This window comes from Scaptodrosophila lebanonensis, unplaced genomic scaffold, assembly GCF_003285725.1.
Source record: "Scaptodrosophila lebanonensis strain 11010-0011.00,11010-0021.00 unplaced genomic scaffold, SlebRS2 tig00000089-arrow-pilon, whole genome shotgun sequence".
NCBI classification, from domain to species: Eukaryota; Metazoa; Arthropoda; class Insecta; order Diptera; family Drosophilidae; genus Scaptodrosophila; species Scaptodrosophila lebanonensis.
The window spans coordinates 3,699,867-3,727,797 of NW_022060565.1; the positions used below are offsets into that span (position 1 = coordinate 3,699,867).

Here is a 27,931-nt window from a genome sequence, read left to right on the forward strand (position 1 = left end):
TGGCTGTCATACGGACAATTGATGTAACAATATTTGTTTTAGTTGAAGGACTACAGGGTATTTATACGCGTTTTAGTTGAGTAGTAGAATCTCAGACGACTTTTGATGGAACCAAACAACTAGACATTTACTTTGAGTTTTTATCAATTTTCATCACCTTGATTTGTTGTCTCTCTCTATTTAATTTATGGTTAATAATTTTAATGAACTTTATTTAGAGAACAAATTTTGCTGAAGCTTGTATTGCAGACTATAATCCCTAGATATAGTAAGCTTAATAGTATTTCGAACTTTTCCACTATGTGACATTAATCTACTTGTTAGCCAATTATTGTCAAGCAGTTATGTAAGCGATTTTTTGTAAGCAGAATTTATTACGAGGCATTGAAATAAAACACAATATTATGCGGCTCGCCCAGCTGCAAAGGCATCTAATTGAAATCGTATACCAGTATGATGAGATTGAAAGCCACACATATTCATGAGTCAGTATAAGGTTATTTGTTTTAAATCAAATTTATTTCAACTACACATTACAATCGCATTGCAATTGTTGTTGTAGGTTTCTTCACCCGCTTAAAATATGTTCGTTTTCTTTTTTTTTTATAGCAGAAATCAAAATGAAATACATTATCAAATTTTCATATACTATATTTATAAAAGTGTGTATATTGTTTTGGGTAAACTTGCCAGATTGATAATAAAAATAAATTATAACTATTTGAAATAATATTCATTAACAGTTAATAAGCGCTGCACATACACGGGTGTGTTTATGTGTATGGGTGGTTGCTTGGTGTATGTTTGTTTGTGTGTATGGTTTGTATGGATGTTGTTGTTTAGCAACACGGCTCGTTTAAAACTTAACAAAAACAGAACAAGTCATTTTAAAAAAAAATCAAATAATAAAATATAATAATAAAACCATTTTGTGGTCTACAATAACAAATAAGTATTCTCTACACTACTACCGTTGCATTTAGTTCTTTCCTTCCATCCTTCCTACTATTCTCCCCCCTTTCTTTCTCTATAAATTATTGACTAAATTGTAGATCAACGAATGTCTGTTCCATATCGCATCCCGTCTCTTTTCTGCACATGTACAACTGACTGACGACTGACTATTGACTGACTGACTAACACACACACACACACATCACATCACATCACATCTCCTCTCATTTCACTTCATTTCATCTAATCATCTTCCATCAGCCACGGGCAACAACAACAGCAATGGTTTAAACATACAAATAGATTTAGCACATACATACATGCATACATACTACTACTATAATGTGTGTTTGTGTATGTCTGTCTGTCTGTGTAAGTGTGTGTGTGTTTGCATACATTAATTTACAGTTAGACCGTAGCATAGGCACTTGGCAATCTCGGTGCTCGGCAATAACAATGACAACAATTACACAATTGTCGATAAAATTAAAGGTGCGCGTGCGATTTGATAAATCAAAAACTTAAATAAACAACAAGGATCTGTATAACGCCATCATCATTCCTTTTCCATTCCTGTTCATGTTGCTGTGCCGGAGCTTGGCTCCTTCGTCTTCTATTCCCATTTTATTAATTGTTGACTGGCCTAATTGGCCAGCTCAGTGCGGTTGGCGGCCACTTCGGCTAGAATGAGTAAATCTGAGGTAGAGGTCACATCGAATTGCTGCTCGTAGGCCGACATTGAAGACGATGCCGAGGATGAGGAGAGCGGTGGCGAGACATTCTCAGCAGGCACGGCTACAGCTGTAGCGGCACCAGTCGCTTCAGCTCCGCCTAGAGTCGCTGCCGAGGATTGGATGCGCATTGGCGCAGCACCCGATGTTGTCTGATTAAAATAATAAGTGCCATTGATCGTCAGGGGCAGTATGGAGGCCACTTCCTGTTCAATAGCACTAACATTGCGACGCGTGATACTCTCCTTGCGTGCCTTCCGTTTCTGACTGCCCACAGCAGCGGCAGCTGCCGCCTGCTGCGCTTCCTGCTGTCGTTCCTCCCCAGTCACAGTTGCGAAGGATGTGGCACAAATGGTAGAGCCCGCCCTTTTATTGCCAACAGCGCTGCTGTTGCTGCTCGAATTGGAGTTGCGTTGCTTTTTAGTTGGGTTGAACTTCTTCTTCTTCTTGCTGCTTCGTTTGCGCTGCAAATACGCATCTAGACTTAGGGCCGGCAGCTCCTTGATCTTCTCCTCCAAATCAAAGTCGGGTGTCATGCCGATGCCGCCATTGCTGCTGCATTCGGAAGTGCTGCGATCCTGCTTGTGTGCCGACTGTGGAGATGAGTGACCATCGGCATCCAGCAGTTGATGATAATGTTCTGGTGGTGAAATGGGAGGCGTGCCACTGGCGTCCAACTGCTGTATTTTGGCGCTCTTGCTGCTCTTCTTGGCAATGGCCGCAATCTGGCCCGAGTTGATGAGCTCCTGGTATATTTTGCCCTTGCAGGATCGCGTTGTCTTCGCTTTTTTGCACTGTGACACAAAGCTGGCGTCCTCCTCGCTGGAGTTGCTGGCGCTATCGTGGAGCAGGGTGCGCTTTTGGTAGCTGCTACTGATGCTCTTAGCTTGGCTATTGGGCATGTGCGCGCTTAGGAATTGTGTTGTCTCGCTCAGCGCCTGCTGCAGTGCCAACGCCTTGTCCTGGACCCCTGCATTGTCACTCATCAGCGCACTTAGCTCGCCCATTTGCGTCTCATCAGCCAGCTTGAAATAATTTGGTGGCAGTGCAGCCGCCGCAGACATTCCAGCAGCCATTAGTCCTTGTTGAGGAGGGTTGCCAGCGATCCACTGCAGTTGCTGAGCATAATCCTCGCCAGATATGTTGTTGTTACTGTGGCCAATATTGCTACTATTGGCATTGCTGGGCCGCGTGGCAAGCGTTCGCAATGGCGGCGCTGGCAGCTTGTACCATTTGAAGTTGGGATTGGCATTGAAGAATGCATCCTTATTCTGGGATATAAGGAAAAAAAAAAGTATGAATAATAGAACTCTGACGTAACTAAGCAATATTCACTAACCTGCTGTGCCAAATCGGTAAAACACTGTTTCTCGTTTTCGTCCAATGCGGCCCACCAGTCGCCAAGTATCTTGGTAATAGCTCTGTAAAAACATACAAAAATATATTCATTTATTAAACGGATTGCCAAATTCCATAAAAAGGCGGCTTAAAACAATAATAATAATAAATATTTCGTACGTTTTCAACATTTATAGAATTACTTGCAAAGGAATAAAAAATTATATTTTATTGCATGGATTTTTGAAGAAATCCGCATCATAGTCCATTACGAAGGGGCCTAAATCTGCATATAAAGAAAGCAGAAAGGAATCGGCAGATCATAAATAGTCCATTAATACATTTTAGGACAGATAAAGAACTCCTGGTAGAAGTTTTGTATACTAAGTTAACTTCAGTTGCTTAAAAGTTGTAAGTCATAATATTGACGTGTATTATTCATGCTTGATCATATTTCTCGTAACATTCTTCTGAATTCGATTACTATATACGAGTACATATGTATATACTATTATACTTACATATGGGTAGTATGGTTTTTATAATTTGAAATATATAAAATAAATGTAATTACATAAAAATGTTCTGGTTTCTACAAACAATAAATTTATCTTATACATAATTAAATTGTTTAGACCTCAATCTTGCTTTAAATAAACAATTTCATTTCAGAAATGTGCCCACTACTTCTAGTGAGAGCCCTCGTTTAAAACTCTGGAATATTCAAATTTTTGATACTTCTTGTTTGTGAGAATCGGTTGTTACACGAGTAAGATAAATCAATTTTCAAATGCGAGAGAGATTCCTTACCGGTTCTCTAGCGACTTGTAGCGCTCCTTGACAATGGCACGATGTCGCTTGCAGAAGATAAGAAACGCGTTCATTGGGCGGCGTGCATGGTGCTCAGGACGCATCTCGTTATCAGCGCCAGTAGTGGCGTTCGGACCATTTGACTGGACTTCTGCCATACGGGCGCGAGCACCGTCTATCAAATTGACATGTAATTCAACCTCCTCCCTCTTCGTGACAGTCTCAACATCCACATGCTCCTCAGAATCGTCGATGGCATTTTTGCATGTGGATCTGGCTACAATAGGCAAAGGCTGCGACGGTATTGGCGCTGGCGGTGACTTTGGAGGCACAGACTTGTGCGCCTCAATATCTTCGCAGTCGTCATCATCATCGTCCTCTTCGGTGCTGCCATCATTTGAATAACTGCACTGTTGTAGCTTGGCATAGTTGTGTACATCTTCGATGCGTCGAAAGGCATTTTCTTGGTCCTCAGTGCGTTGCTGTTGCTGTTGAAGCTGATATTGCTCTTGTGGCACTGCCGATGTTGCCGTTAAATCTGCTGGCGTTGTAATTTGAATGAAGGCACTTCTTAATTTAGACGAGGACGACATGGCACTGGTGGAGTCCTTTTTGCTGCTCCCACCTCCTGCCCCATCTACGGCCTGCAAACACTGCTTGTTAATGTTGCCATTGCCTTGAGTGGGGACTATGTAGATTTGCTCTTTGGTGATCTTTGCTGAGGTTGAGGTTGAGGTATTTGCATATGTAGTTGCTGGTGCGGCTGTTGTGTTTCTTGTTGGTTTAAGTATATCATCTGGTGTGTAAATAAAGCGATAGTACTTTTTAAGTAAACTAGCACCCTTATGTTGTGGTGTTTTGAGCAATTCTGTTGGTGCGGCCTCTGCCATGTTACTGTTCTTATTTTGTATATTCTTATTGTTATTGTGCTCTATTATTGTTGTTGTTTCGGTTGCTGCTGCTGTTGCTGTGGCTGTTATTTCCATGGTTGAAAACGTTTTAAGGCCGCTATTGTTCATATTTTCGGGGCTGTATTATAGGAAAAGTGCAAAAATATGGATCCACCGGCCGATTGCTGGCAACCACCGCTGATGAGAATAAAGGCATCGATTATGTTGACAGCGTTGTAGTTCCACAAATTTTATTGAAAGTCAAAAACATAATACGCTGCAAAGAAAATTGAAATATACATATTAATACATATACTCGTAAATACATACATATGTATGTATATAATAACAACATTTTGATATGTTTAATGTCATATCCCACTACTTATAACCGAGAAATTCCATGAAAAATAATATTGTCGCTGTAATTTCTTTTCTAGTGGAAAACTGGGCCCTACTTGTAACGGCAGCTTAACAATGCGCCAGGATTGAAAACACTGGGCATTGCTACTTGATGCTGTTGGTGCCGTCGTTGTCGACTTGTTTACAAAATAAGCGAACAAAAGTGGAAGTGGGTGTTCAGTGTGTATGTGTGTGTGTGTGTGAGTGAGAGCGCGCGAGCGAGAGCTCCATATAAAATAGTGAGCATAAAAGATTGTGTGCGTGTGCGCCAACTACTAAAACAAATCAGCTGCTGTGTTTGTGTACGATTTGAAAGTTGGTCGCTCTTTGCGAACATACATATGTACATAAATGACGCAAATACACAAACACAATAATATAGGGACTATTATTATGAAATTTGATTGCGTATTTGTAAAAGCACTAAGAACAGAAAAACACCTACAAAAGCAATAAGCGTGGGCGCCACAATGAACAACAATGGCACCCTTTTTGGTTTTTTTAATTCAGTCACTCTCTCTTTCATTGCAAATTTATGAAACAAATTTACACATAAACATGTATACACAACATGCCTACCAATAAACGCATATACATACATACATATACATATACGCAATGTATATCGCATAAATAAAATATACCAAGTGCTGTCGCAGGTGTACGAGACACATACATATGTATAAATTTATATGTATGTCTGTATGTATATATATACAATAAAAAAACACCAAAACACAATATAAAAACAACCGAATAATAAATACTACGCAGCGCGAAAAGTTTTCAATTCATGATATTTTGCAACACTGCGCTTGCGCTTCGCCAATCTCAGTTTGCAATATCTGCATTGTACTTAAAAAGCTTTTCTCTTTGTTTTTTACACTTGCATAAAAAATAAAAATATGAACTACACGTACTAATACAATTAAATTATTAAATATTTCTTTTGTGTTTTCCACTCTTTTTATGGGTGATGCACAATCGCAGCCTTCTTAGTGACTGGGATGGATGGGGGAACAACAAAACTATCGCGAATACTGCTACGTGTACAACAAGTGTGTTAGTGTGTGTGGGCATGAGCGAACGAGTAGCGAGAGTGCGAATGCGCGCAGTTTTTCTTTGTATGTGTAGTTCACAGATACCGTACGCTTTTTTATTTAATTTTTTAGTTTTGTTGCTATTGCTTTGAACTTGGTTCTGTGTTGGTTGAGTTGCTTTTTATTCGATACCAATTTTGCACAAGTGTATTTTGAGCAACGAAGAGTATACAGCGTTGCCACTTGGTCGAAGCAGCAGAAATGTTGCAGCTGCTGTCAGCTGTTATACCGTATTGTTGTTGTTGTGAAGCGTACACGGTCAAGGCCAAAGCGACACCAAATCAGCCAATGCCAATGAAAGAGGGGGCGGTGACGCGGCGGCTACATAACCTTCAAACAGAAAGTTGTTGTTGCATTCTAGGTTATGTTATTCGTCCTATTGTTGGAGGCAGTGGACTCAAACAAAACTTACGCACTTCCCTTTTCATTGCTTTTGTTAAATTATCAATTAATTTGTTTAAGAGCAAATTAAATAAAACACAGTCTCACACGAACACACACTGAAAACAGCTGATGACGTTGGTTTTTTTTTTTTTTGGTGAATTTACATACGTTTCTACATATATAGTACGTACAAGTGACAAAAAATAAAAAACTATACAAACGTACATATATATGTATGAAGCATACAGATAGATGTATGCAAAAAAGTTCAACGTAATTGCGTCGGACACGATTGTTAAATGAAAATGCCAGTATTGTGCTTACGCATTAATAAAGTACTGACTAAAATAAATCAAGTTAAATTATTTACGATAAATTTCACCAATAAACGAAACGAGCGCTCTTGTTTAATTAAATTTCAATGTTGATGATGTCAAATGAGAATGAAAACTGACTTGTTTGTGCGCTGTCTACTATGGAGAGCACCAGCTCGCCTGTGAATTGAAAATGACGACGACGTTGTCGTCGGCGCCGCCGTCTGTTCGTTCAGTTTTGAGTTCAATTGCGCGCAGCAGCAGCAACAACAACCATCTTTTTTTGTTTTTCTTTTCCCCCACCCTTCATACAGACAACACACAAACAAGAGAGTGTATTGAACGTATACTGCTGCAGTTGTTGTTTTCGTTGTTCTCTTGTTATTGTTTGACTCTCTTCCATTTCGCCAGTGTGGGGAGCTCAGCTGTTTGATTTGTTGTTGCTGCTCTACCTTATTGGTAAAAATCAGCTGCACCATCCATCCACGAAAGCATGTGAAATCAATTTTTTGTTTAATAATTTAAAACGTTTCAAATTTGAGTTAGTTGAACTTTTTATTTTAACAAATATTTCCAGTTGCTTCAAAACTTTCCACAACGGCAAACATCTTACACATGCATACATACGAGTGCATAGACATATGTTTGTATTTACGTATGTATGTATATAATTGGATATTGCTCACTTGTTGCTTGCAATTGCAGTTTTCTAATTTGGACTTTTGCATTTACTTTTTGGTCTATACTTGATGTTACTTAACAACATCTAACGGTTGTGATCAACGATTGTGCCGATGGCTCCACCCACCGTATGTGTGCATGTATGTGTGCATTTATTTGTATATAGCTATCCTGCGCTATGCAGCGCACTTATTTTTCAAGGTCACCAGCAACAGCGAACACAACAAATGAATAGAACAAAGCACACACATGCATTTAAACACACACTCGCGTACATCTACAGACGCGTAATATTGCGCATAGCCCCCAAAACCAACCGCCCACCGTTAACGCCAATTGGACATTTAAATACACTTCTACTCGCTCTCTCTCTTTGCTCACTGTGTTGATGTTACGATTTGTGCGTTCACTTTAAGTATGTATGTATGTATGTAACAACGTGAATATGCATGCATGTATGTATGTGCAACAAACATCTTGCCGGGAGCGAGAGACAGGGCTATCTCGGCTTCGGCCAGTCTCGGTTGTTAGCTTGGAGATACTTCTATATATGTATGTGTGAATGTGGGGCGATGGCAGTGGCGGGAGGATACAGTTATGCACTCTATCAGTGTCTCGCTTCATTTTTGTTTTTCGTTTTCGGCCAAGTGTGAGTTCGTTCGCTGGTTTTCAGGGTCAGGGAAATTCGATTTTTGTTCTCTACGCTTTCCAATTAGGGAATTTAGACATTAAAACAAATTTCGCAACGCATGTACATATGTTGTATAATTTAATACTTAATACATACATACATATATATAAACATATGTACAAATATATTAGACAAGTAACTACTCATATTTATATGTACATACACAGAATTTCATGTAATAATTTTAAAATATGTTATAATTATGTACATAATTTATGCATTAAATTTCACATATTTATTTAGATGTAGCATATGCATGTGTGTACATACAAACATACGTATACGTAATGGGGCTGTCGCAGGTAATAGTACGTATACGCAGTGTGTGATTCTTTAGAACTCAGTACTGCACATTAACATATTCTTAACCAGACAATGTTTCGATATATGTAGCAAATTTTAAAAGCTTAATCGCACAATACGCATTTCGCTGATATATACACTTTCGTAATAATATATATATATATATATATATATATATATATATATATATATACAAGTTTTTGAGTGAGTTGTTTAATACAACACTTTCGTCGCGTATATACCTGTATTGGGAGTATCGATATACCTGCACAAGTATGTATGTATATGTACGTACTATATACATATAACCTAATAAAAAACTTTACCGAAATATGTCTATGACTATTCCGCGTAGGGAAATATTCTAGTAACTGTTTACAAACATTTTTTAATGCCATACTTTTTTTGTGTGTGGTTGTGGCAGTTTTAACATCACATTGAGAACGCTATCGCACATTCTTTTGTTCATTTAATATAGTACATATATGTACATCCATACATACATACATATTTATGTCAGTACACATGTTCATGTATGTATGTACATATGTAAATAAGTAGTTCGCTTAAGAGTATACAATAGTCGCTCACATACGTGATTATTGAATTTCTTACTTGTTTGTAGTTTGTTGTTGGGTTTTATAGTTTGTTGTTAACGGTTTAGCACTATTAATTATTACACAAAGAGAAAAGGAGGCGAGGACATGTGCACCCAAGTATTTATGTGTGAATGCATGCACAAACTTATAACATTGTCGAGTCAAATAAACATATTCTTAGCAAAAATATTTCAATTATTTTGAACACAAAATACGTCAGCAAAGGCGACGGCGACAACGAAAACAACAAAGCGACAGCGCGGCAGTCGCGATGAATGCCGAGAATGGCAAACAAGTGAACTTCAAAATCAGCAGCCACTGCAGAGCGTAAAAAACAAAAACCACAAAACAATGGCGCTCTCACAATCTCACAGCTGTTATTGTACATGTGCATGCATGTATGTATGTGTGCCAGAGTGCACTGTAAACAACTGTAGAGAATTGAGAGCGCGGGAGAGCATATGCTCTGGAAACTGCAGGCAGTATGCAAAAATGAACATATGTATGTATGTGCATCAAATGAGCTAAGAACATTGATCAAAAATAATATAAAAAGTATTTAATTAAATCTAAGAAAAGTTGTTTACAAAATATATATTTAAGTATATACTATCATCTTCGGGGGCGTACAACATTTCAGACATCGGCCAAATCAGCATACATATGTATGTACATAGATGATTTTGTAACAGTTAAAGTAGAAAACATGCGTATATACACACATACACACACACACCCATATATAGTACAACAAGTCGTATTGGTATGCTGGTGGACGTGCAAGTGAGAAAGTAGTTGATAATGACACAGCAATTGAGCATGAGAGGAGGAAAAAAACAAAGAAGCTACATACATAATATAAGGTAGCGCCAACAGCTGAAATTAGTTTATTTTTATATAAACATTGTATTTTCTTGTGAATACTCTTTTGTTCAATCTCAATTTGTTCAAAATCAGCTGTTTGTCAGTCTTTTCATTTTTCTGTTTGGCTTTCTGGGTACTTTAGCAAACTACACATTTATGTACATATGTATGTACATATATTAATAATACGTACATACATACATATGTATGTACATATACATATGTATATGAATGGTTGTATGCGCACTCAACACTTATGAACTCATTGTAGTCAGCAAGCAGAGACTTACAAGAAATTGCAGACTAAACATACCAAGACCCCACTGCTTTTGTCTAGAAATGATTTCTGAAATATCGTATAGTTAGTGCTGTGGACAGGTTCTAACTAACAATACAATCGGATTAAATTATCACCATGCTCCAGCATGAATCTATATCTTTTACCTTTCTCTCTCACTCCAACTGAGTTTTGCATTATCTTCAATTCAGTATATTGTGATTATAACGGGTCCACTGGTACTACGATGGGATCTGACACAAACCCGAATGTTATTACATGAGCGAAAACATATGCATACACAAATATATGCATACATTGATAAGAAATGTAGTAATAAAAGCAACGGCATATTTACGGTATTATGTGAACATTTCCCTCGCGATAAGCCGTCAACATTACATCCCCTTTCTTTTGTTTATACAATCAAACATACCCATAGATACATACATATGTATGTACATATCATTGTCATACATATGTATGTATGTATATTTATTTTTATTCCAGGCTGTTTTATCACTGCATGTGAAAGGCTCACAGCAACTGCCCACTTTATGATCATTTGTCACAACTCACCTAAATTAGTTCCGAATATCTAAATATTTTGTATGTCTTGTCTGATCGGTCACTCAACATGCATCGGAAGCTCAACGCTTCAGCACATTAATGAAAGTCTCGTGCGGAACTCGAACATTGGCAAACATGCGCATTTTCTTCTTTCCCTCCGCTTGCTGACGCAACAGCTTCATACGACGCGTCACATCTCCACCATACTGAAATGAAAAATATAATAAATAAATTAAATTAAATAAAATAATTCACTGCATTCTCGTATTTACATGCATAATCACATACATATTGTTATACGAATACACTTACAATAAATTTAATTTTAATACAAAGTAATTCATGTTTAGACTGTCATATTAAATAAATATGTATGTATGTTTATATACACTGGAATATGTACATATGGGTATATTAAAGCTGTCATTGTAGGAAAATTCTATCCAACCGTTTCTTGTTTCTTTTATGTTAGGAACAATAGTAGAGCTCTGTCAAATAGTCTATGCGTACGAATACAATCATACATACGTATGTATGTGTTTATGTTTCAAACTAACTCTACCAAACTTGGATATTTCTTTTATAATATACATATGTATGTACATACATGTAAGAACTACTCTCGTATACACTTACATATCCGCTTATTCAACAGTTTTTGTTCCTTCTGATAAAAATATCTACATTTGTGGTCACATAAGTATGTACATATGTACATAGTATTCATACATACAAATGTTTCTGGAGATATGCGACCCATACAAGATATGTACATACATATGTAAGTATGTGGCTTCATAGCTATAATAAACGGGCGTCAACTCATAGCCCGACAGGAGAGTTTCTTGTACACATAAATACATACATACATACAATATGTTCATATGTATTTATTTATATTATTTATATTTGTATGCATATATTTGCATGCTTTCTTTTCTTTATTCTTCTGTGAAGTGGGAATACTTATGCCGGAAATATTTCCCTTCATCAACAATTTCTGTTTTTTTTTTTCGCAGACAGCGAAGGCATTCAACTTTGTCATACTTAAGGTGAAATTTATTGTTCTCTGGGCCCCAATATGCTGCTTCAACTTATTAATTTAATAATGGATTAAGATTTATCCTTGATCCAGTGGGAAATGAAGCGAACAACCGAACAATATTGATTGTGAAGCTTAAATAAATATATTGTATACGTATCATTAGAAACAAGATATTTCACTCACCAGCTTGGCTGTGACATCCTTGCGGTAGGCTTTGATCGTTTCACGTGCTAGCACCTTGCTGCCCACACACGCCTGTATGGCGATCTGCACCATCTGCTTGGGAATCAGATCTTTCAGTTTGTGGACCATGTCGCGGGCCACTCCTGTCGCCTTTGAGGTGTGCACAATGCGACACAGCTCCTCCACGGGCCGCCCGTTTAGATGAATGTCCAGGCGCACCAAATCAGTCTCATGGTAGCCGTAGTCTTCATAGCTGAAACTAGCATAGCCCGAGCTGAGGGACTTCAGCCGATCGTGAAAGTCTAGAATAATCTCGCTCAGGGGTAAAATGTATTTCATCAGAATGCGTGAGTCGTCGATGTTTATGGAGCTTTGCTGCACGCCCCTCCGCTCTACACAGACACCAATAATTTGACCCACGTACTCTGTGGGCGTTATTATTGTGCCCAGAACGAGTGGCTCGTAGTACTCCTTTATGTTTATAGGGTCGGGAAAGAGAGCTGCATTGGAAATTTCGAGTGTATCTTTACCAGATTGTTTAATCATCTTTGGATTGCTCAAAACCACGTGATACGTGACTGATGGTGCTGTTATGATGGGCTCGGCTCCATGTTCCTGCTCCAGACGCTGGCAGAATACCTCCATGTGCAGCAGACCCAGGAAACCCAAACGCCAGCCCTGTCCGAGCGCTGGACTAGAGTCAACTTTAACGGTAACTGCCGAGTCGTTTAGGACCATTTTCTCAATGGCGCTTCGCAGTGATACATGTTTGGACTGATCCACAGGAAAGACGCCTGCAAAGACTAGCGGCTGTTGTGGCTTATAGCTGCCGGCGGCTGTGGCCTGCTCGTTTTTCAGATGAATAGTATCCCCGATAATAGACTCCTTGCTGCTGCGCATGTTGCAGGCAATGAGGCCCACTTGACCGGCAGCTAAAGAGGAGACATGGCATTCAGCAGGACGCAGCACCGATATGCTTTTGACAGGGTAAAACTTCTTCGTGGCCAGCGACTGTATATCCTGTCCTTGTGCAAGTGTTCCATTAAGCACGTAAATTAAATTAAGAGCACCGCGATATTTGTCAAACCAACTATCAAATATTAGCGCGCGAAACTGACTGTCACGTTTCACTTTAGGTGCTGGTATGGCTTCAATAACCCGATCTAACACCTCAGGTACTCCAGTGCCCAGTTTGGCAGAGATCTAGTTAAAAATACAGGAATAAGGTGAACTGTAATTCATAGATATAAATACGCACTTTAAGTATGGTAGCTGGATCAATCCCAAACAGCGATTGGAGGTCCTTGCACACCCGGTCGGGATTCGCATGTTTAATATCAATTTTATTAAGCACTGGCACAACGGCCAGCTCCCGCTGCTTAGCCAAGTGGTAATTGGCAACAGTCTGGGCCTGGACACCATGGCAGGCATCTACGAGCAATATGACTCCATCACAAGCTGCCAACGAGCGGGAGACCTACAAATACACATACTGATTAGAATTATGGCTTAAGGACAAAATGTCATCACTCTGGGCCGCACTCACCTCGTTGGAGAAATCAACGTGGCCGGGAGTGTCTATCAGATTGAGCAAATACAGTTTACCCTTGTACTTGTGAAATATGGACGCTGTTTGAGCTTTTACAGTTATGCCGCGCTCACGCTCCACCTGCAAGCTATCCAGCACTTGGTGCTGACCCGTGTTTTGCGATATAGCGCCTGTTAGCTCAAGCAGACGATCAGCTAGTGTACTTTTACCATGGTCTACGTGAGCTATGATGCTAAAGTTTCGGATGCGTTGCACAGGTATTTTGGAAAACTCTCGCATTACTTCATCCTGTGTCTGCGGCTCTTCAGTTGCACCAGAACTGCAGCTGAGGGTCTTAGTTGTGCAGAGTGAACGTCGTAGCGTCGAGGGTTTAACTACACGCCCATTTCTGTAGAACAATGTCCAGCAAACGCTTTTGTACATTTTTACTTAGTTATTTTTGGACTATAACATTTTTTATCTAAGTCGCCAGTAAGGCGTAAGTAACAAACCGGTTACGGCACAATAGTGCTGTGCGAAACATCGATGTAAAATCGATACATCGATGTTTTGCAATTTTTTCCAAACATCGATGTTTTATTTCCGATTTTCGATGTTTTTTACTACTTGAAAAAAAATCGCGGGAAAAGCTAGGTAAGTAAAAGCTAAAATTTGCATTTTTTTAATAAATCCCCTAATATAATACAGAACAAATTACTAATATTATAGATGGATATTGGTGTTGGCAGTGCTTGGAAATGGAGAAGTTTTTAAAAGAATCTAATAGCAAATGTAATTTTTATCTTGCAGCTGCAGTCTTATTTGTGTATGTGTATTTTCATTATTTGTACATATATTAATATGTTGTTCTATGTAATGCAAACTCAACTGAAATGGATAAGGAACTTGAGGAAGGTGGTCCTAATAAACGGGCAAAATATGGAAAGTCAACTGTGTGGAATTTCTTCTTTAAGTCTAAGGATGGCAAGTCTGCTAAATGCCTTAAATGTGGTAAAGTGTATCAAACATGTGGCAATACCACCAATTGAAGAACTACCAACGACCTCAAGCTCTATTTTGTCGTTTATAGACAAAAAATACGAAGCATTTTATTTACAGATCTCAAAATATACTTCTGTACATTTCATGTACAGAGTATAATGATAAGTCCCTTAAGGCATGTATATGCAAGTACCTCTGCGTTCCTGCAACGTCCACTGAAAGTGAGCGCATGTTCAGCAAAGCTGGACTTATAGTTAGCGAAAAAAGGAGTTCGCTTAAATCAAAGAATGTAGACATGCTCATTTATATTAACAAAAATGAGTGGATCTCAAATAATTAGTCATGAATTATATTTTTTATGTTATGCTTTTCATTTTGTTATACTTGTATTCTTTCAATTTATGAAAATATTGTTTTGTTGTTTTATCTGAAATTAGTCATTAACTATAATTTTTTATGTTATACTTTCTCTTGTTTTTAGTTTATTATTTGAAGTTATAAAAATATCGTTTGTTTTAAACCCTTTTGTACCTTTATAAATAAGACAAATCAAAACGAAGTGCCCTATGTTGTATATTAATTTTTGTTTGAAAATTTGTTAGTGGAATTTCGATGCATCGATACATCGATGTTCTTCCCCCAAAAAAATCGAAACATCGATGTTGGTAAACATCGATGTTTCCCCAGCTCTACGGCACAACATGTGCTGAACATTTGTACTTTCTGGCAACATCAGTTAAGGCTACCAGACTATCTCTCTAAAAAAACACTGCCACAAAATAAAAATATATGTATACGTACTCTAGGACCGATTGACCTGTTATCGGTTATTAAAATTTGCCGGCTACCGCACCGCAGCCGGTAACTATTGATTCGTCTTTTTAGTTTGCCGGTTGAACAAATAAATCAGATGTAAATTGTATAAAAAGCATATATGCATGTATATTCATAAATTTATAGATATAAGTGTATACAATAAAAAAAGATTTATTTTAATGCTTGTGTGTGTGTGCGTATGTTGCAATTTTTTGTTGGAGCTGATTTTTAAGCTATTAGATATTATTTGTGTATAAACATCAAAGAGAATTTTTTGTAGCAGGCTGGGAGGATTTGTTAGTTTTGGAGCAAAGCTTTAACGTAAAACAATTTGACAGCACTTAACGCAATTTGTAATTAAATGAGAGTAACAATACTTGAGAGCCATAGTTGTTCATACATATTTATACGCCGAGTCTAAAGCTTATAAATTAGTTTACATTTGATTAATTTTCAAGACTCCACCGCATACGTCTTAAATCGAAAGCTTAGTTGCAATATACGTGCCCGTATCGCATTATATATATATGAAGATGCTCCATTGACTTATAGCTACAGCCGCCTCTCTTTGAGACCAATAATAAACGAAAATGGTAAACATACATACATACAATATATATCAGCTGAATACTTAACGTAAAATATGTAAATACGGTAAAAATACAAAAAGAATTTTCACAAATTCTTTGTTGATAACGACGAGTCATGTCTAAATACATAATAGGAATACAGTTGTTTTTGTGTTTACTTTTAGGAGTGATATGAAGTGTGTGTGTGTGTGGTTCGAGATTTGTTGGACTTCATGTTATTTTTTTTTTATATTATTATATAGTTGTGAGCAATTGCATTGCTTTTGCAATACACTAATAAAAATCACGATAGATGAATAGTAGCATTAAATGGTATATAGTTGCTTTTCCGAAGACAAAATGCATAAACATATACTAAAACAAAAAAAATTAATTACATACGTAGCGCCCTTCGTGTTGCATTAGACGCACCTTTTGCAAGTGTTTGGGTGTGATCGGTAGCGCCTAAAACTTAAGTAAGAAAAAACATGCGTTTGGCCACCAACTAAATATGCGTACAAAAAATATATGTGGTATGTCTTTTGTATATAAATATATAAATTGCACAACATCGTGCTGCTCCTACATGAATTTAGCTTTTACTTCTGTGCCTGCATGCGTGCCTGCATCTGGGCAAGCATTTCCTGCATGCGTCGCAGCTCTGCGTCCTTCTCCTGCAGAATGCGATCCTTTTCGGACAGCACGGTGTTTACCTGTGTGGGTACAATGCTTTCACGTTCCGGCTTGGTGCCATTCTCTTTGCCTCCCCTAGCCAATCGATCTGATCGATAGTTCTCATAGTGTACCTCCTGTGTAACCTCCTGCAGGTCCTGCATATGTGTACTTTATATGCATAAAAGAGGTTATGAAATTAGTAATATTATTAGCTCCTAGAGTGGAGGATCTTTTACACTTACATGAGCATTGTACGCAGCTTGATGAAATCACAGTGGTCGGGATTCTCCACTTCAACAACGCCCCATGGATATAGGCGACCGCGCACCTTCTTGCCCTTCACCTCGAGGAGGGTATTCGCGCCACAAACGGCAAAAGGCACTGCTTCTTTCAGTTGCTTCACTTGTTCTTTGTAGTCTTCATCCTCATCTGAATCACAGTCAGGCAGTGGATAGATTTTAATGCCGTGGCTCTCGATCTCTTGCATGATACGGCATTTCAAACGCAAAATCTCCTTTTTCGTTAAGCAATCGGCTTTGGCTATGACCGGCACAATATTAACTTTGGAATGCAATTTCTTCATGAACTCAACATCCAAAGGCTTGAGACTGAAATCAAATAATCAAATTAATTTCTATGTTGTCGATTTTCACATGAAAGACCTACCCATGGCCAAATGGTGATATAAAATAAAAGCAGCAATGTATGCGATTATCGACAATATTTCGACGATTTAGGCCGCTTTCGTCGCGCAAAAAACGCTCATACTGCTCATCAATGTATTTGAAAATTGCCCCAAAGCTGTTGGAATTATCTATAGCATCTCCAAAGCCAGGCGTATCAACAACAGTTAGACGCAGCTTAACGCCACGCTCCTCAATCTCGACAGTGGAGGCTTCCAGCTTGACAGTTTGCTTTTGCTTCTCTAAAGGAAAAAGGCAATACATTTACTAAGTTTTTCGTTCTAAAGGCATAATACTGGAATCACCACTACCTACCTATAGCATCGCGAATAATGCGTTCTGGATACAAGTCGGTTAAAAACAAACTGTTAACCAATGTTGACTTTCCAAGACCAGATTCTCCCACCACCATCAGCGTAAATTCGAAGCCTTTCTTAACAGACTTGCGATGCACTTGGTTGGGTAAGTTAGCGAATCCCACATAGCCGGGTGTTTCAATGCTGGAAAACTGCAAAAATCAAAAGATGGTTAATTTATATCGCCGAAAAATGGGCCAAAAGTAAAAAGATTTTTATTGTTTGGTGGTGTGCAATGAAAGTGGCGGCGGTTTTGAATTCTTCGCACGTACGAATTTCTCTTACAGATACAAACACACATACCTGACATATCGCACGTTTTCAAGCCATACATGCATACCATTGTCCATATGTACATACATATTTATGTATGTATGTATGCCAGTACACTTGTCTGTATATCTACACATAAGAGCAATAATAACAAAGGCAAGTGGGTCGACCGAAGGGATCGACGGAACGAAAACTTGCTTTAAAAAAACATGTTATCTTTATAAAATTCCAGACTTCGTTGTAAATATGATCGTTTTTAAAGCCCAAGAATGCACTTTTTATAATTGCCGGCATGTAATATATTTACATATGTACATACATATGTATTTATAAATTAATCAGCTAAGCCGAAGAGGGAGAATTGTAAATTGAATGACGAATTAATCAACGGAAGAATGCATACATACGATTACGCATTCATATGTATGGTGCCGATATACAATGTAGTACATACATACAAACATGCATTTACATTCACAAGTATGTATGTATGCAAATGTACATGCATTTGTGGGGATAACAGAGCAATGTGAAAAGGAACAGAGATGTGTGAAGCGAGCGTAACATGCCACCAACCCATGGAGGAAGCAGACAACCGCGCCCTCGCTTAAAGGTGAACATTCTATCCGATTTACACATGTTTCACATATGCATATGTATGTATGTTTGTCTTTTTGTATCTATATGTATATTTACACATGCACGTATTTATGCATTTTTAGTATTGTATGTATGTACATACATACATATATGCATACAAACGCTTTAAATGTGCGGTACTTACACCCTTTGTATCAGCCATTTTAATTATTGGTTGTTATTGGTACTTGCACTCTGAGCTTCCACCAGCGAAATAGATTACTCCTTGGCAAATTTAAGAATCTTGTAGTGTTATAAACTCAAAAATAATTTAAAAAACACAAAATATAATGACGAACGAAATTAACTAGACTAGGGATGTAAAAGCGCATCGAAGCAACGATGATGTCGATATATCTTCGCCTGTACTCGATATTTTGAGTGTAAACAGTCTGGTATCGATGATACAGTTTTGAAATGTATGCTATGGAAATTCCACAATACCAATAACATACATGGCGTTGCCACTTCGACAAAAATTAGCCAACAGCTGTGGGATATCAGTCCTATAGAAACAGTTGTTTTTGTAACTACATAGGTTATATTTCTTTTTGACAAATTTCTGTTTTTCTTTAATAAATAGTATAAATTTTTGGCGTAAAACACAATGCTGTTAAATTGCACGCGTTTGACACACGGCTGCACAAGTCTACGCGTCTCAAAGATACGACGCGCCGTGACAGCAGAAAACTTTAACATACGTTTCGGTTCAGGATCAGGTTCATATAACAGCCACTTACAGCGGTTACAGACACTTCTGCGACCATTGAATGAGCCACAGGCGTTGCAACTGCTGCGACACCACTGCACGGTTGCGCGCCGTTTACCGGCAACACAAAAACAGCAGCTTCTGGGTGCAAGGTGGATGTGGGTATCGCGCGTACATTCAAGCATACGGCGGGGCCTGGCACAGCACAGCAAGCGGGAGCCGAACGCACATAATGTTGAGATATCGCCCGTAAAAATGCCAAAGTCGGAGTATGCACGGTTGCTGAGCTTGGCCAAATCGGAAAAGTACGTGCTACTAGGTACGATAAGTCTGCCTTTTGGGTTTGCCATTGCTAACTGCTTTCTTTTTATGTTTTGAATTACAGCTGGAATTGGCTGCCTAATTGTATCCTCGGCCATTACCATGTCCGTGCCCTTCGTTTTGGGAAAGGTTATCGATGTGGTGTTTAATAAGTCGGGATTGGATAGCGCGGCTCTCGCGAGTCTGCGTGAATACTCTTTTATGCTCTTCTGGGTGTTCGTACTGGGCGGTGTTATGAACTTTTCACGTGTCTATCTCTTTAGCTCGGCAGGTATATGAACATTCCCCCAACGGCATTGGTGGTTGGTCTCACCTAAATCTTAATTGCAGCTCTGCGCATGGTGCGGGAATTGCGATCTCGCGTTTATCGCTCAATGTTGATGCAGGAGGTGGGCTGGTTCGATACCAAGGGCTCTGGCGAACTGATAAACCGTCTAAGCAATGATACCTTCATGGTGGGCAGATCGCTGAGTCAGAACGTGTCCGATGGGTTGCGCTCATTGGCAATGATTGGCGTTGGCACCGGCATGATGGTACGGCTTTTTAACCATCAATCTTTTTGAAAACTGATGCAATCAATCTCTTCTAGATCTACACGTCGCCACAGCTGGCATTGGTCAGTGCGTTGGTTGTGCCCGCTATGGCGGGCATTGCCATTGTTTATGGACGCGCAGTAAGGCGCATCACGAGGTCAGAGCTAGACAAATACGCAGAGATAATGAAGTACGCGGAGGAGCGATTTGGCAATGTGAAGACGGTCAAGACCTTTTGCCGTGAGCAGCAGGAGTGCGAAACATTTGATCGCAAGCTGGACGAGGCTCTTGAAATTGGCTACAAAGAAGTGCGAGCGAAGTCCATATTTTTTGGCCTGGTTCGTAAGCAACAATAATAGCAATATCAGATAAGAGGAACAATGATGTTATTCTTGTTTCAGACGGGCTTCTCGGGAAACTTCATCATCATATCAGTGTTATATTATGGCGGTACTCTGGTGCTAGCCGATGCGCTTACAATTGGTGCACTGGCGTCGTTCATGATCTATGCCGGCTACGTGTCCATCTCAATGAACGGCCTCTCCAATTTCTACAGCGAGCTTAACAAGGGCGTGGGCGCAGGAATGCGCATTTGGGAGATATTGGACCGCAAGTATACGATACCCATCGACCAGGGCCTGGTGCCTCAGAAGAAACCTATCGGCGAGGTTGTTTTCCAAGCAGTGGACTTCAATTTTCCCTCCCGACCGGACTCCAAGGTGCTTTCGGAGTTCTCCCTCACACTGCTACCGGGTCAAACGACGGCCGTAGTGGGACGATCTGGTTCGGGTAAAACGACCATAGCGTCTTTGCTGCTACGCCTTTATGATCCGCAGGGCGGTAGTGTGCTCCTCGATGGCGTTGATCTGCGCACCCTAAATCCTCAATGGCTGCGCAGCAATGTCGGCGCAGTCACCCAGGAACCAGTGCTGTTCTCGGGCAGCATACGCGAAAACATTCTGTACGGCCTCAATCAGGGCGAGCAAGTGAGTGAGGAGCTCTTGCAGCAGGTGGTGCGAGAGGCGCACGTAGACGAATTCACTAGTCATCTTCCCGATGGTTTGGAAACGCTTGTCGGTCAACGTGGCATGATGTTGAGTGGAGGTCAAAAACAACGGGTAGCCATCGCACGTGCCCTGATCAAGGTAAGGGGCTAGCGGACCATCAAGAATGACATACACACTAACATTTCTATCTATTTCGACTCAGAACCCTATCATTCTCATACTGGACGAAGCGACGAGCGCCTTGGACTCCGTCTCTGAGGAGTTGGTGCAAAGAGCTCTGGACCAGCTGGTCCAAGGACGCACTGTACTGACCATTGCACATAGATTAAGCACCATACGGAATGCAGACAAGATTGCCGTGCTGGAGAACGGCCAGATTGTCGAGCAGGGCAGCTACGATGAGCTGATGGGCAACAGAGATGGCGCTTTTCGGGAGCTGGTCTCAAAACAGGCCTTTGGCGCAAATAGGTCTTGATATACCTCAATCCTATGCTAAATGCGGTGTTGGATTTTATTCATTTAAGGCTAGTTGTGATTATTTATATTGTACTTGGAGCACCAGTACAGAAGGCATCGTGTGTTTTATGTGTTCAAAAATCAATAAAATTGATCATGTTAAGAATATTCTTGTCTTTTGTGTCTGTCTTTTGTGATTATGGGTTACAAATAATTGAAAACTGCCGTTTACGAGCACTAAGTGTGTGCGTGATCGTGATTCGTGGTTCACAAAAACAGATAATGATACGATATCGAAAAAGTGGTACGATAATTAGACTACAAAAGAAAACATCACTAGCACTATGGGAAATGTAATACTTTAATATTGCTCTTAAACACAAAATCTCTATAACGTTTGGGAAGAGGTCCTGCCAATCCACATACTGATGCATGTGTTCTGTCATAACTAGCATAGAATTGATTATATAACGCAAGGAAAATTTGGTTAGTTATGCTTACACAAAGAAAGTAATATTTTAAAAGGTATATTTTATAATTTAAAAAAATCAATCAAATTTAAAAAATTATATGCAATAGAGCATGGATCAAACGATAAATCAGCTATAACTATAAATATTTCAGAACCTTGTTCTGCTTTCGAATAAGCGGTGTCTACATGCCAAGTCTTTTGTCCAAAGCAAAGGACCAACTATAAAACACTCTCAGAACATGACCAAGAACTTAAAATGAAGAAAACTATTACGATCATTTTTTCCATGTTTTTTCCATTTCCATACAATTTATCGATCGATGATTGATTTTACTTCAATTACATCATTATGGAGAACATGGGAATTTAATTGATATTTAATTTTAGTCAAATGTTGATTTGAACACTTAAAGGCAGTTCATCCACTTTCTGTTAATGATTCGATTTATTATGCGGATTCTTTCAAGGTACTTATCTATAAAGGAATTGGGAGCAAAAAAATTGTAGAACAACAATAATGGATGGAAAAATTCTTGCCTGATCGTGACGACATTTTTCGTCACGCGCACAGCTCTAATTTGGAACAAAGTTATGTAATCGAAAAACGACACCGAAAACTACGACCGTTTAAATATGAGGAATTTTTCTCTAGAACGATAATCGAGTTGTCCAGTTCTTTAAACAGTTTATTGTTAAATCATTTTTCACGTTCAGCTAAATTATATAAACAGGCACACAAATAAATGCAATAATTTCTTCGCATCTAGGTTTGTGAGCCACGCCTCTACGCTGGATCCGTGCGTCCTCAAAACTTCAATAATGGAAGGAAAAATTCTTGCCTGATCGTGACTACATTTTTCGTCACGCGCACAGCTCTAATTGGGAACAATGTTATGTAATCGAAAAACGACACCGAAAACTACCGGCAGTTTAAATATGAGGTATTTTTCTCTAGGAACGATAATCAGTAGAGTTCTTTAAACAGTAAACAGTTTATTGTTAAATCTTTTTACACGTTCAGCTTAATTCTATAAACAGGCACAAAAATAAATGCAATAATTTCTTTGTATCTAGGTTTGTGAGCCACGCCTATACGGTGGCCCCATGCGTCTTCAAAACTACATGCTCTACTTCTACTTCATGGTGGGCATGGCGACAGCCGCCTGTGTGTGGGTGACATCAGTCTCGCGCCACAGTTGCGTGATGGTCTTGGTCTGTGTGTAGAACTTGACGCCCTGCTTGCCGTAGAAGTGGTGATCACCACGGAAGGAGCCGCGGGTGCCGGTGAACGAGAACATGGGCAGAGGGACGGGAATGGGCACATTGACGCCCACTTGGCCGGCGTCGATTTCGTTGACGAACTTGCGGGCCGCAGCACCATTAGTGGTGAAAACAGCGGTGCCGTTGCCATAGGGATTCGCATTGACAATGGAAATCGCATCGTCCAGGGTGTCGGCATTAAGGATGACCAGCACGGGGCCAAAGATTTCCTCTGTGTAGCACTTCATGCTGGGCGTCACATCGGTCAGAATGGTGGGGCCGACAAAGTAGCCATCCTCATAGCCGGGAACAGTTATTTGACGACCGTCAAGAATGAGTTTCGCGCCCTCCTGGACGCCCGACTCGATCAAGTCGTTGATGCGTTGACGTGAGGCGGCGCTAATGACGGGACCAACATCAGTGCCGGGCACATGGCCGGCATTTACCTTCAACTTCTTGGCGCGTTCGACCAGGTCGGGAATCCATTTCTGTGCCTCACCCACAAACACGGCTGTGGAGAGCGCCATACAGCGCTGGCCAGCAGCACCGAATGCAGCACCAGCAAGCTGGTTCAAAGTGTTCTCCTTGTTGGCATCGCTGAGCACCACACCGTGGTTCTTGGCACCCATGTTGCTCTGCACGCGCTTACCGTTCTTGCCGGCGCGCTCGTAGATGTACTTACCGGCCGTGTCGGAACCTACAAAGGAGACGGCTTTGATCTCAGGGGCATCGCAGATGAAGTTGACAGCATCATGCTGGCCATGGATGATATTGACTACGCCTGGTGGGCAGCCAGCCTCGTTCAGAAGCTCCATCAGCATCATGGTGACGCCGGGCACGCGCTCCGAAGGCTTCAGCAGCATGGTGTTGCCGGTGGTGATGGCCACGGGGAACATCCAGAGTGGGATCATGGCGGGGAAGTTGAAGGGCGCAACGCCAGCGGTGACACCAAGTGGTACCACCAGCGAGTAGGTATCCATGTCGCGTGCCACGTTGGCAACCGTCTCACCCATCTGGAGTGAAGGAATGCTACAGCAATGCTCGACAACCTCTGCGGATGGTATAAAGCAAAATGTTAAGCAATATAAAATACTACATACATATGTATGTATACTATATACTACATACATACATACACCCATAAGTAGGTACATACGTATATGTATGTATGTATAAATTTATATACGCATTGACATTATCTAATCGAATTATGTATGTATTTAAGTATGTGAGCCACTTACGCAAGCCACGGAGCACATCACCCTCCGCATCGACTAGGGTTTTGCCCTGCTCCTGGGTGATATTCTTGGCAAGCTCGCCCATGTTCGCCTTGATGAGTGCCTGTAGCTTGAACATGACTTGCTGACGCGACACAATGGACTGGTTGCTCCATGATTTGAAGGCCTTCTTGTTCGACTCGAGCGCAGTGCGCATCTCGTCCTGTGTGGCCTTTGGCACACGTGTCACCACCTGATTGGTAGCAGGATTGTGTACATCAATCCATTCGGTGGTCTTCGACTCGACGAATTTGCCATCGATGAATAGTTTTGTTGTGGGTACAGCAGCGGATGAATAGGATCGCTTTGCCAAGAGACGTGCCTGTAAATCATCAAAAATTCTAAAATTAACGGAATTTGAGTGCGTCAAGAAATAATGTTGCACAACACTGGCAGAGCTGCCAGCTGCAGCTGCAGTGTCGTTAACATTTGGCGCGTACATAAATTACGTTGCCGGCAAATGACCACAAATACATACATACATATGTATATGCATGTGTATGCCTTACATTCTTGCGAAGGAGCCGCTTCATTTGCATTGCTAATGATAACGTGTTAACAATGCACTTAACCTCAACATTATTAGCACGCCCAACGACAGAAATGAAAATAATGCAGATCACAGACTATTGGTTTCACTTTCAGTTGGCAACATCAAATATGTATGCACATGTACATGTATGTATGTATGTATATGTACATATGTATGCATGTAATGTGTAAGTGCGTAGTTGCCACGCCTACTTTTATCAGAGCCAACAGTTGGCATTTAGCCAGTACTATTATGTTGTATTTAAATGCATCACACTTTATTACATTTTACAGCACATGCCGCTCCACAATTGTAGGAATGTAAATGCGTAAATACATTGTAGGATCTCTCTTTGCTTGCTTCCACCTGTTGTTGTTGGACGTCGCTTTATCTGACTGAGCGGAATTACGTAACAGGCGGTTTGAATTCTTTTTTTTCACGGTCAGTGCCAATTAAGCGATGATCACAAGGGCCGGAAGAACTAGGAGCTGGGAGGGGGGGGGGGGGGGGGGGGGGACTGCAATTTACAGCCTCAATTGACAACATACAACTACACAAGCATTTAGTTGCACACTCACATGTAAGATGTAATATACATGTAAGTACATGTATGTATGTACAAATGTATGTAAATATGTCTAGGAAAAGATATGCACTCGCCTCTTTCTCAGCAAGCCTGTGTTGCTTTTACAACTACGTATTATTATTGTGAATAGAGGTGTGTATGCATGGGCGTGTGTATGTGTGTGTGTGTGTGTGGGGGTATTATTGATTAAATGTATGTTATTGTTTCTTACCTCGGCACCAATCAAACGCACTAGGGACATGTTGCTCGGTCAAAGGAGTGGGATCTAGATCTGTGTTATTAGGTAAAGTTGAGAAGAACACAATAACACTGCACACAGGACGTTATTCAGGGGTCTGGAAACGGTACTCCGCTCGATTTATGAGTGCGGCTGGCCAAACCGGTGGTTCCACTAGAACTGAAAGCTAGCGCTGAAGCTGTGCCAAGTTTTGGCGAGCAACGTTGCGAGGCGCGCGTGTATGGTGTGATTGTTGATATACGAGCGGAGGGGCGGCACATCCACAGCGGCGGAGTGGTGGGGTATGGCGTTGGGCACGAAACACGACGGCTCCGACGACGACGTCGAAATCTGCTTAACGATAGTAGATGAACGTACAGGCCGGCCAGCGTTAGAATTGTTTTTGTTTCGTTTATTAATTCGTTGGGGGCTTGCTCGTGGCGCTATGTTTGTCTTGCCATATGTTCATTCGTCTAAATACATATACATAAGTATGTATACATATGTATGTAAGTATGTACATTTGTGTGCGTATGTTGTTGGCACGTGTGGGCCTGTGTGCGTGTCTATTTAGATGAGTGCACGTGCATGTGTGTGTATTAGGGTGGCCATATTTTGTATGGCTTCCACTACACAGTTACAAATTTGCATTAAAATGTTATAATTTATTACATACTATTACTAACAGAGGCAGTTACTTAGGTAATCCAACTAACTCAAATATTTGGGCATTTATTATTTTATACCAATTAACTTTTTTTTAAGAGAGCGAAACTCGAGCTTTGAAGAAACGAGTTTCTTAACTTCATTTATTTAAGTATTTAATGGTAACTGAACCAATAAGTACGTGTATTTACCTTTTGCCTTTAAAGTTTTTTCATTTATCGATCCTGCCTTAACCTTGAGAAAAGACCAGTCTATTTTCTTATTATTTATAATTATCTATAAACACCACACATGTATAGATTCGTCGTACACTTTACGCCAAAAGTAAAATATCTTTAGCAATATTTGTATTTTCTAAAGAAACTTTTGCGTCAACTAAAAATTAGTTGTAAATTGAAGATGTAAAGAATACTGGACATCGAGATTCTATAACTAGAATAATTACACAAAAATATGTTATATCGTTTAGAGTAGAATTTCGATAGTCATTTTCTATATGGCCAATAAATGCAAATCCTAATGTCGAATATCATAGTTTGGTTCTTAGACTAACAATACTTGTAGAACTAGCGATGCTCAGTGTAGGTTGGATGTTGACAGTTTATAAAATGCGCGGATACTGCGCAGTTCCGCCAACACTCTATCAGCACATTTTCTGAAAAGCTTCGAAATGCCAACAAACGCCTATAAGAGGTGGAATGTAAATAATGAACGTACCTTGCATTGGCGTATTTTGTGTCTGCTGAAGAAAGATAGTTTCTCTTATCAAATGTTATGGTCTAATCAGCGAAAAGCTTTTACCTCTTGATAGCAGATTTTTATCAACTCTGCCTAAAAGTATGCAATGAATTGAATTATGTGTTGGCGCCAGCTCGCGGAAGTTTGCGAAATTAAATTTTCTTACCTTTCGCCAACCAGTCGTTTTAAAAATTTGAATTTTATTAGAATTTTTACTTTAATATCAACGTAAGTATTTATGCAAAAAGGGTTTACTGATTCAAAAATATCTTTCTGTTTATTCTGAGATTTATATATGAACTAATGTGCGTGTTGATTAGATAGCATGAAGTAGCTTGTTAAGTGCCATTATAGCTTCTCAAATATAAGATTCCTATAAGCCTATTCTTTTAAATTGTGCTATAAAAAATTAAATTAAATTCGTGAGTTATTTGAAGCAAAACTTGAAACAATAACAAGAGCAATAATTAAATTTTGCTT

At 39.8% G+C, this 27,931-nt stretch overlaps 5 protein-coding genes across 5 annotated transcripts; 1 reads left to right on the forward strand and 4 right to left on the reverse strand.

Moving 5' to 3' along the window:
- Positions 1-626: 626 nt before the first annotated feature.
- LOC115626652 lies at positions 627-4,877 on the reverse strand. The gene is made up of 3 exons (XM_030522057.1): positions 3,834-4,877; positions 3,025-3,106; positions 627-2,956 (listed from the first exon to the last, which is right to left on the reverse strand). The coding sequence occupies exons 1-3, from the start codon at positions 4,850-4,852 to the stop codon at positions 1,598-1,600; spliced, it is 2,460 nt and encodes an 819-aa protein (XP_030377917.1). The 5' UTR covers positions 4,853-4,877; the 3' UTR covers positions 627-1,597.
- Positions 4,871-14,161, reverse strand: LOC115626653 (translation factor waclaw, mitochondrial). Its single transcript, XM_030522058.1, has 5 exons — positions 13,683-14,161; positions 13,395-13,613; positions 12,137-13,339; positions 10,918-11,114; positions 4,871-5,000 (listed from the first exon to the last, which is right to left on the reverse strand). Exons 1-4 carry the CDS (start codon positions 14,106-14,108, stop codon positions 10,989-10,991), a joined length of 1,974 nt encoding a protein of 657 aa, XP_030377918.1. The 5' UTR covers positions 14,109-14,161; the 3' UTR covers positions 4,871-5,000; positions 10,918-10,988.
- Positions 14,162-15,869: 1,708 nt separating this feature from the next.
- On the reverse strand, positions 15,870-18,999 carry LOC115626741 (septin-1). The gene is made up of 5 exons (XM_030522191.1): positions 18,823-18,999; positions 17,725-17,917; positions 17,393-17,651; positions 16,969-17,334; positions 15,870-16,894 (listed from the first exon to the last, which is right to left on the reverse strand). Exons 1-5 carry the CDS (start codon positions 18,838-18,840, stop codon positions 16,651-16,653), a joined length of 1,080 nt encoding a protein of 359 aa, XP_030378051.1. The 5' UTR covers positions 18,841-18,999; the 3' UTR covers positions 15,870-16,650.
- A 240-nt stretch (positions 19,000-19,239) lies between these two features.
- Positions 19,240-21,871, forward strand: LOC115626867 (ATP-binding cassette sub-family B member 10, mitochondrial). The gene is made up of 6 exons (XM_030522373.1): positions 19,240-19,705; positions 19,772-19,978; positions 20,038-20,240; positions 20,297-20,578; positions 20,642-21,385; positions 21,450-21,871. The coding sequence occupies exons 1-6, from the start codon at positions 19,285-19,287 to the stop codon at positions 21,720-21,722; spliced, it is 2,130 nt and encodes a 709-aa protein (XP_030378233.1). The 5' UTR covers positions 19,240-19,284; the 3' UTR covers positions 21,723-21,871.
- Positions 21,872-23,148: 1,277 nt separating this feature from the next.
- LOC115626868 (probable methylmalonate-semialdehyde dehydrogenase [acylating], mitochondrial) lies at positions 23,149-26,237 on the reverse strand. Its single transcript, XM_030522375.1, has 3 exons — positions 26,042-26,237; positions 24,677-25,034; positions 23,149-24,486 (listed from the first exon to the last, which is right to left on the reverse strand). Exons 1-3 carry the CDS (start codon positions 26,069-26,071, stop codon positions 23,309-23,311), a joined length of 1,566 nt encoding a protein of 521 aa, XP_030378235.1. The 5' UTR covers positions 26,072-26,237; the 3' UTR covers positions 23,149-23,308.
- Positions 26,238-27,931: the final 1,694 nt, after the last annotated feature.

Coding starts and splice junctions, on each gene's coding strand:
- LOC115626652 (XM_030522057.1), bottom strand. CDS start 4,852: ATGAACAATAGCGGCCTTAAAACGTTTTCAACCATGGAAATAACAGCC. Junction 3,107..3,833: donor TACAAGTCGCTAGAGAACCG/GTAAGGAATCTC, acceptor ATGTTTTTACAG/AGCTATTACCAAGATACTTG. Junction 2,957..3,024: donor TTACCGATTTGGCACAGCAG/GTTAGTGAATAT, acceptor CTTATATCCCAG/AATAAGGATGCATTCTTCAA.
- LOC115626653 (XM_030522058.1), bottom strand. CDS start 14,108: ATGTACAAAAGCGTTTGCTGGACATTGTTCTACAGAAATGGGCGTGTA. Junction 13,340..13,394: donor ATCCAGCTACCATACTTAAA/GTGCGTATTTAT, acceptor ATTTTTAACTAG/ATCTCTGCCAAACTGGGCAC. Junction 11,115..12,136: donor AGGATGTCACAGCCAAGCTG/GTGAGTGAAATA, acceptor TTTTCATTTCAG/TATGGTGGAGATGTGACGCG.
- LOC115626741 (XM_030522191.1), bottom strand. Junction 17,652..17,724: donor CATTATTCGCGATGCTATAG/GTAGGTAGTGGT, acceptor TTTTTCCTTTAG/AGAAGCAAAAGCAAACTGTC. Junction 17,335..17,392: donor ATATCACCATTTGGCCATGG/GTAGGTCTTTCA, acceptor ATTTGATTTCAG/TCTCAAGCCTTTGGATGTTG.
- LOC115626867 (XM_030522373.1), top strand. CDS start 19,285: ATGCTGTTAAATTGCACGCGTTTGACACACGGCTGCACAAGTCTACGC. Junction 19,706..19,771: donor GGAAAAGTACGTGCTACTAG/GTACGATAAGTC, acceptor TTTGAATTACAG/CTGGAATTGGCTGCCTAATT. Junction 20,241..20,296: donor GCGTTGGCACCGGCATGATG/GTACGGCTTTTT, acceptor AATCTCTTCTAG/ATCTACACGTCGCCACAGCT.
- LOC115626868 (XM_030522375.1), bottom strand. CDS start 26,071: ATGTCCCTAGTGCGTTTGATTGGTGCCGAG. Junction 25,035..26,041: donor TGCGTTTGATTGGTGCCGAG/GTAAGAAACAAT, acceptor GATGATTTACAG/GCACGTCTCTTGGCAAAGCG. Junction 24,487..24,676: donor TGATGTGCTCCGTGGCTTGC/GTAAGTGGCTCA, acceptor TACCATCCGCAG/AGGTTGTCGAGCATTGCTGT.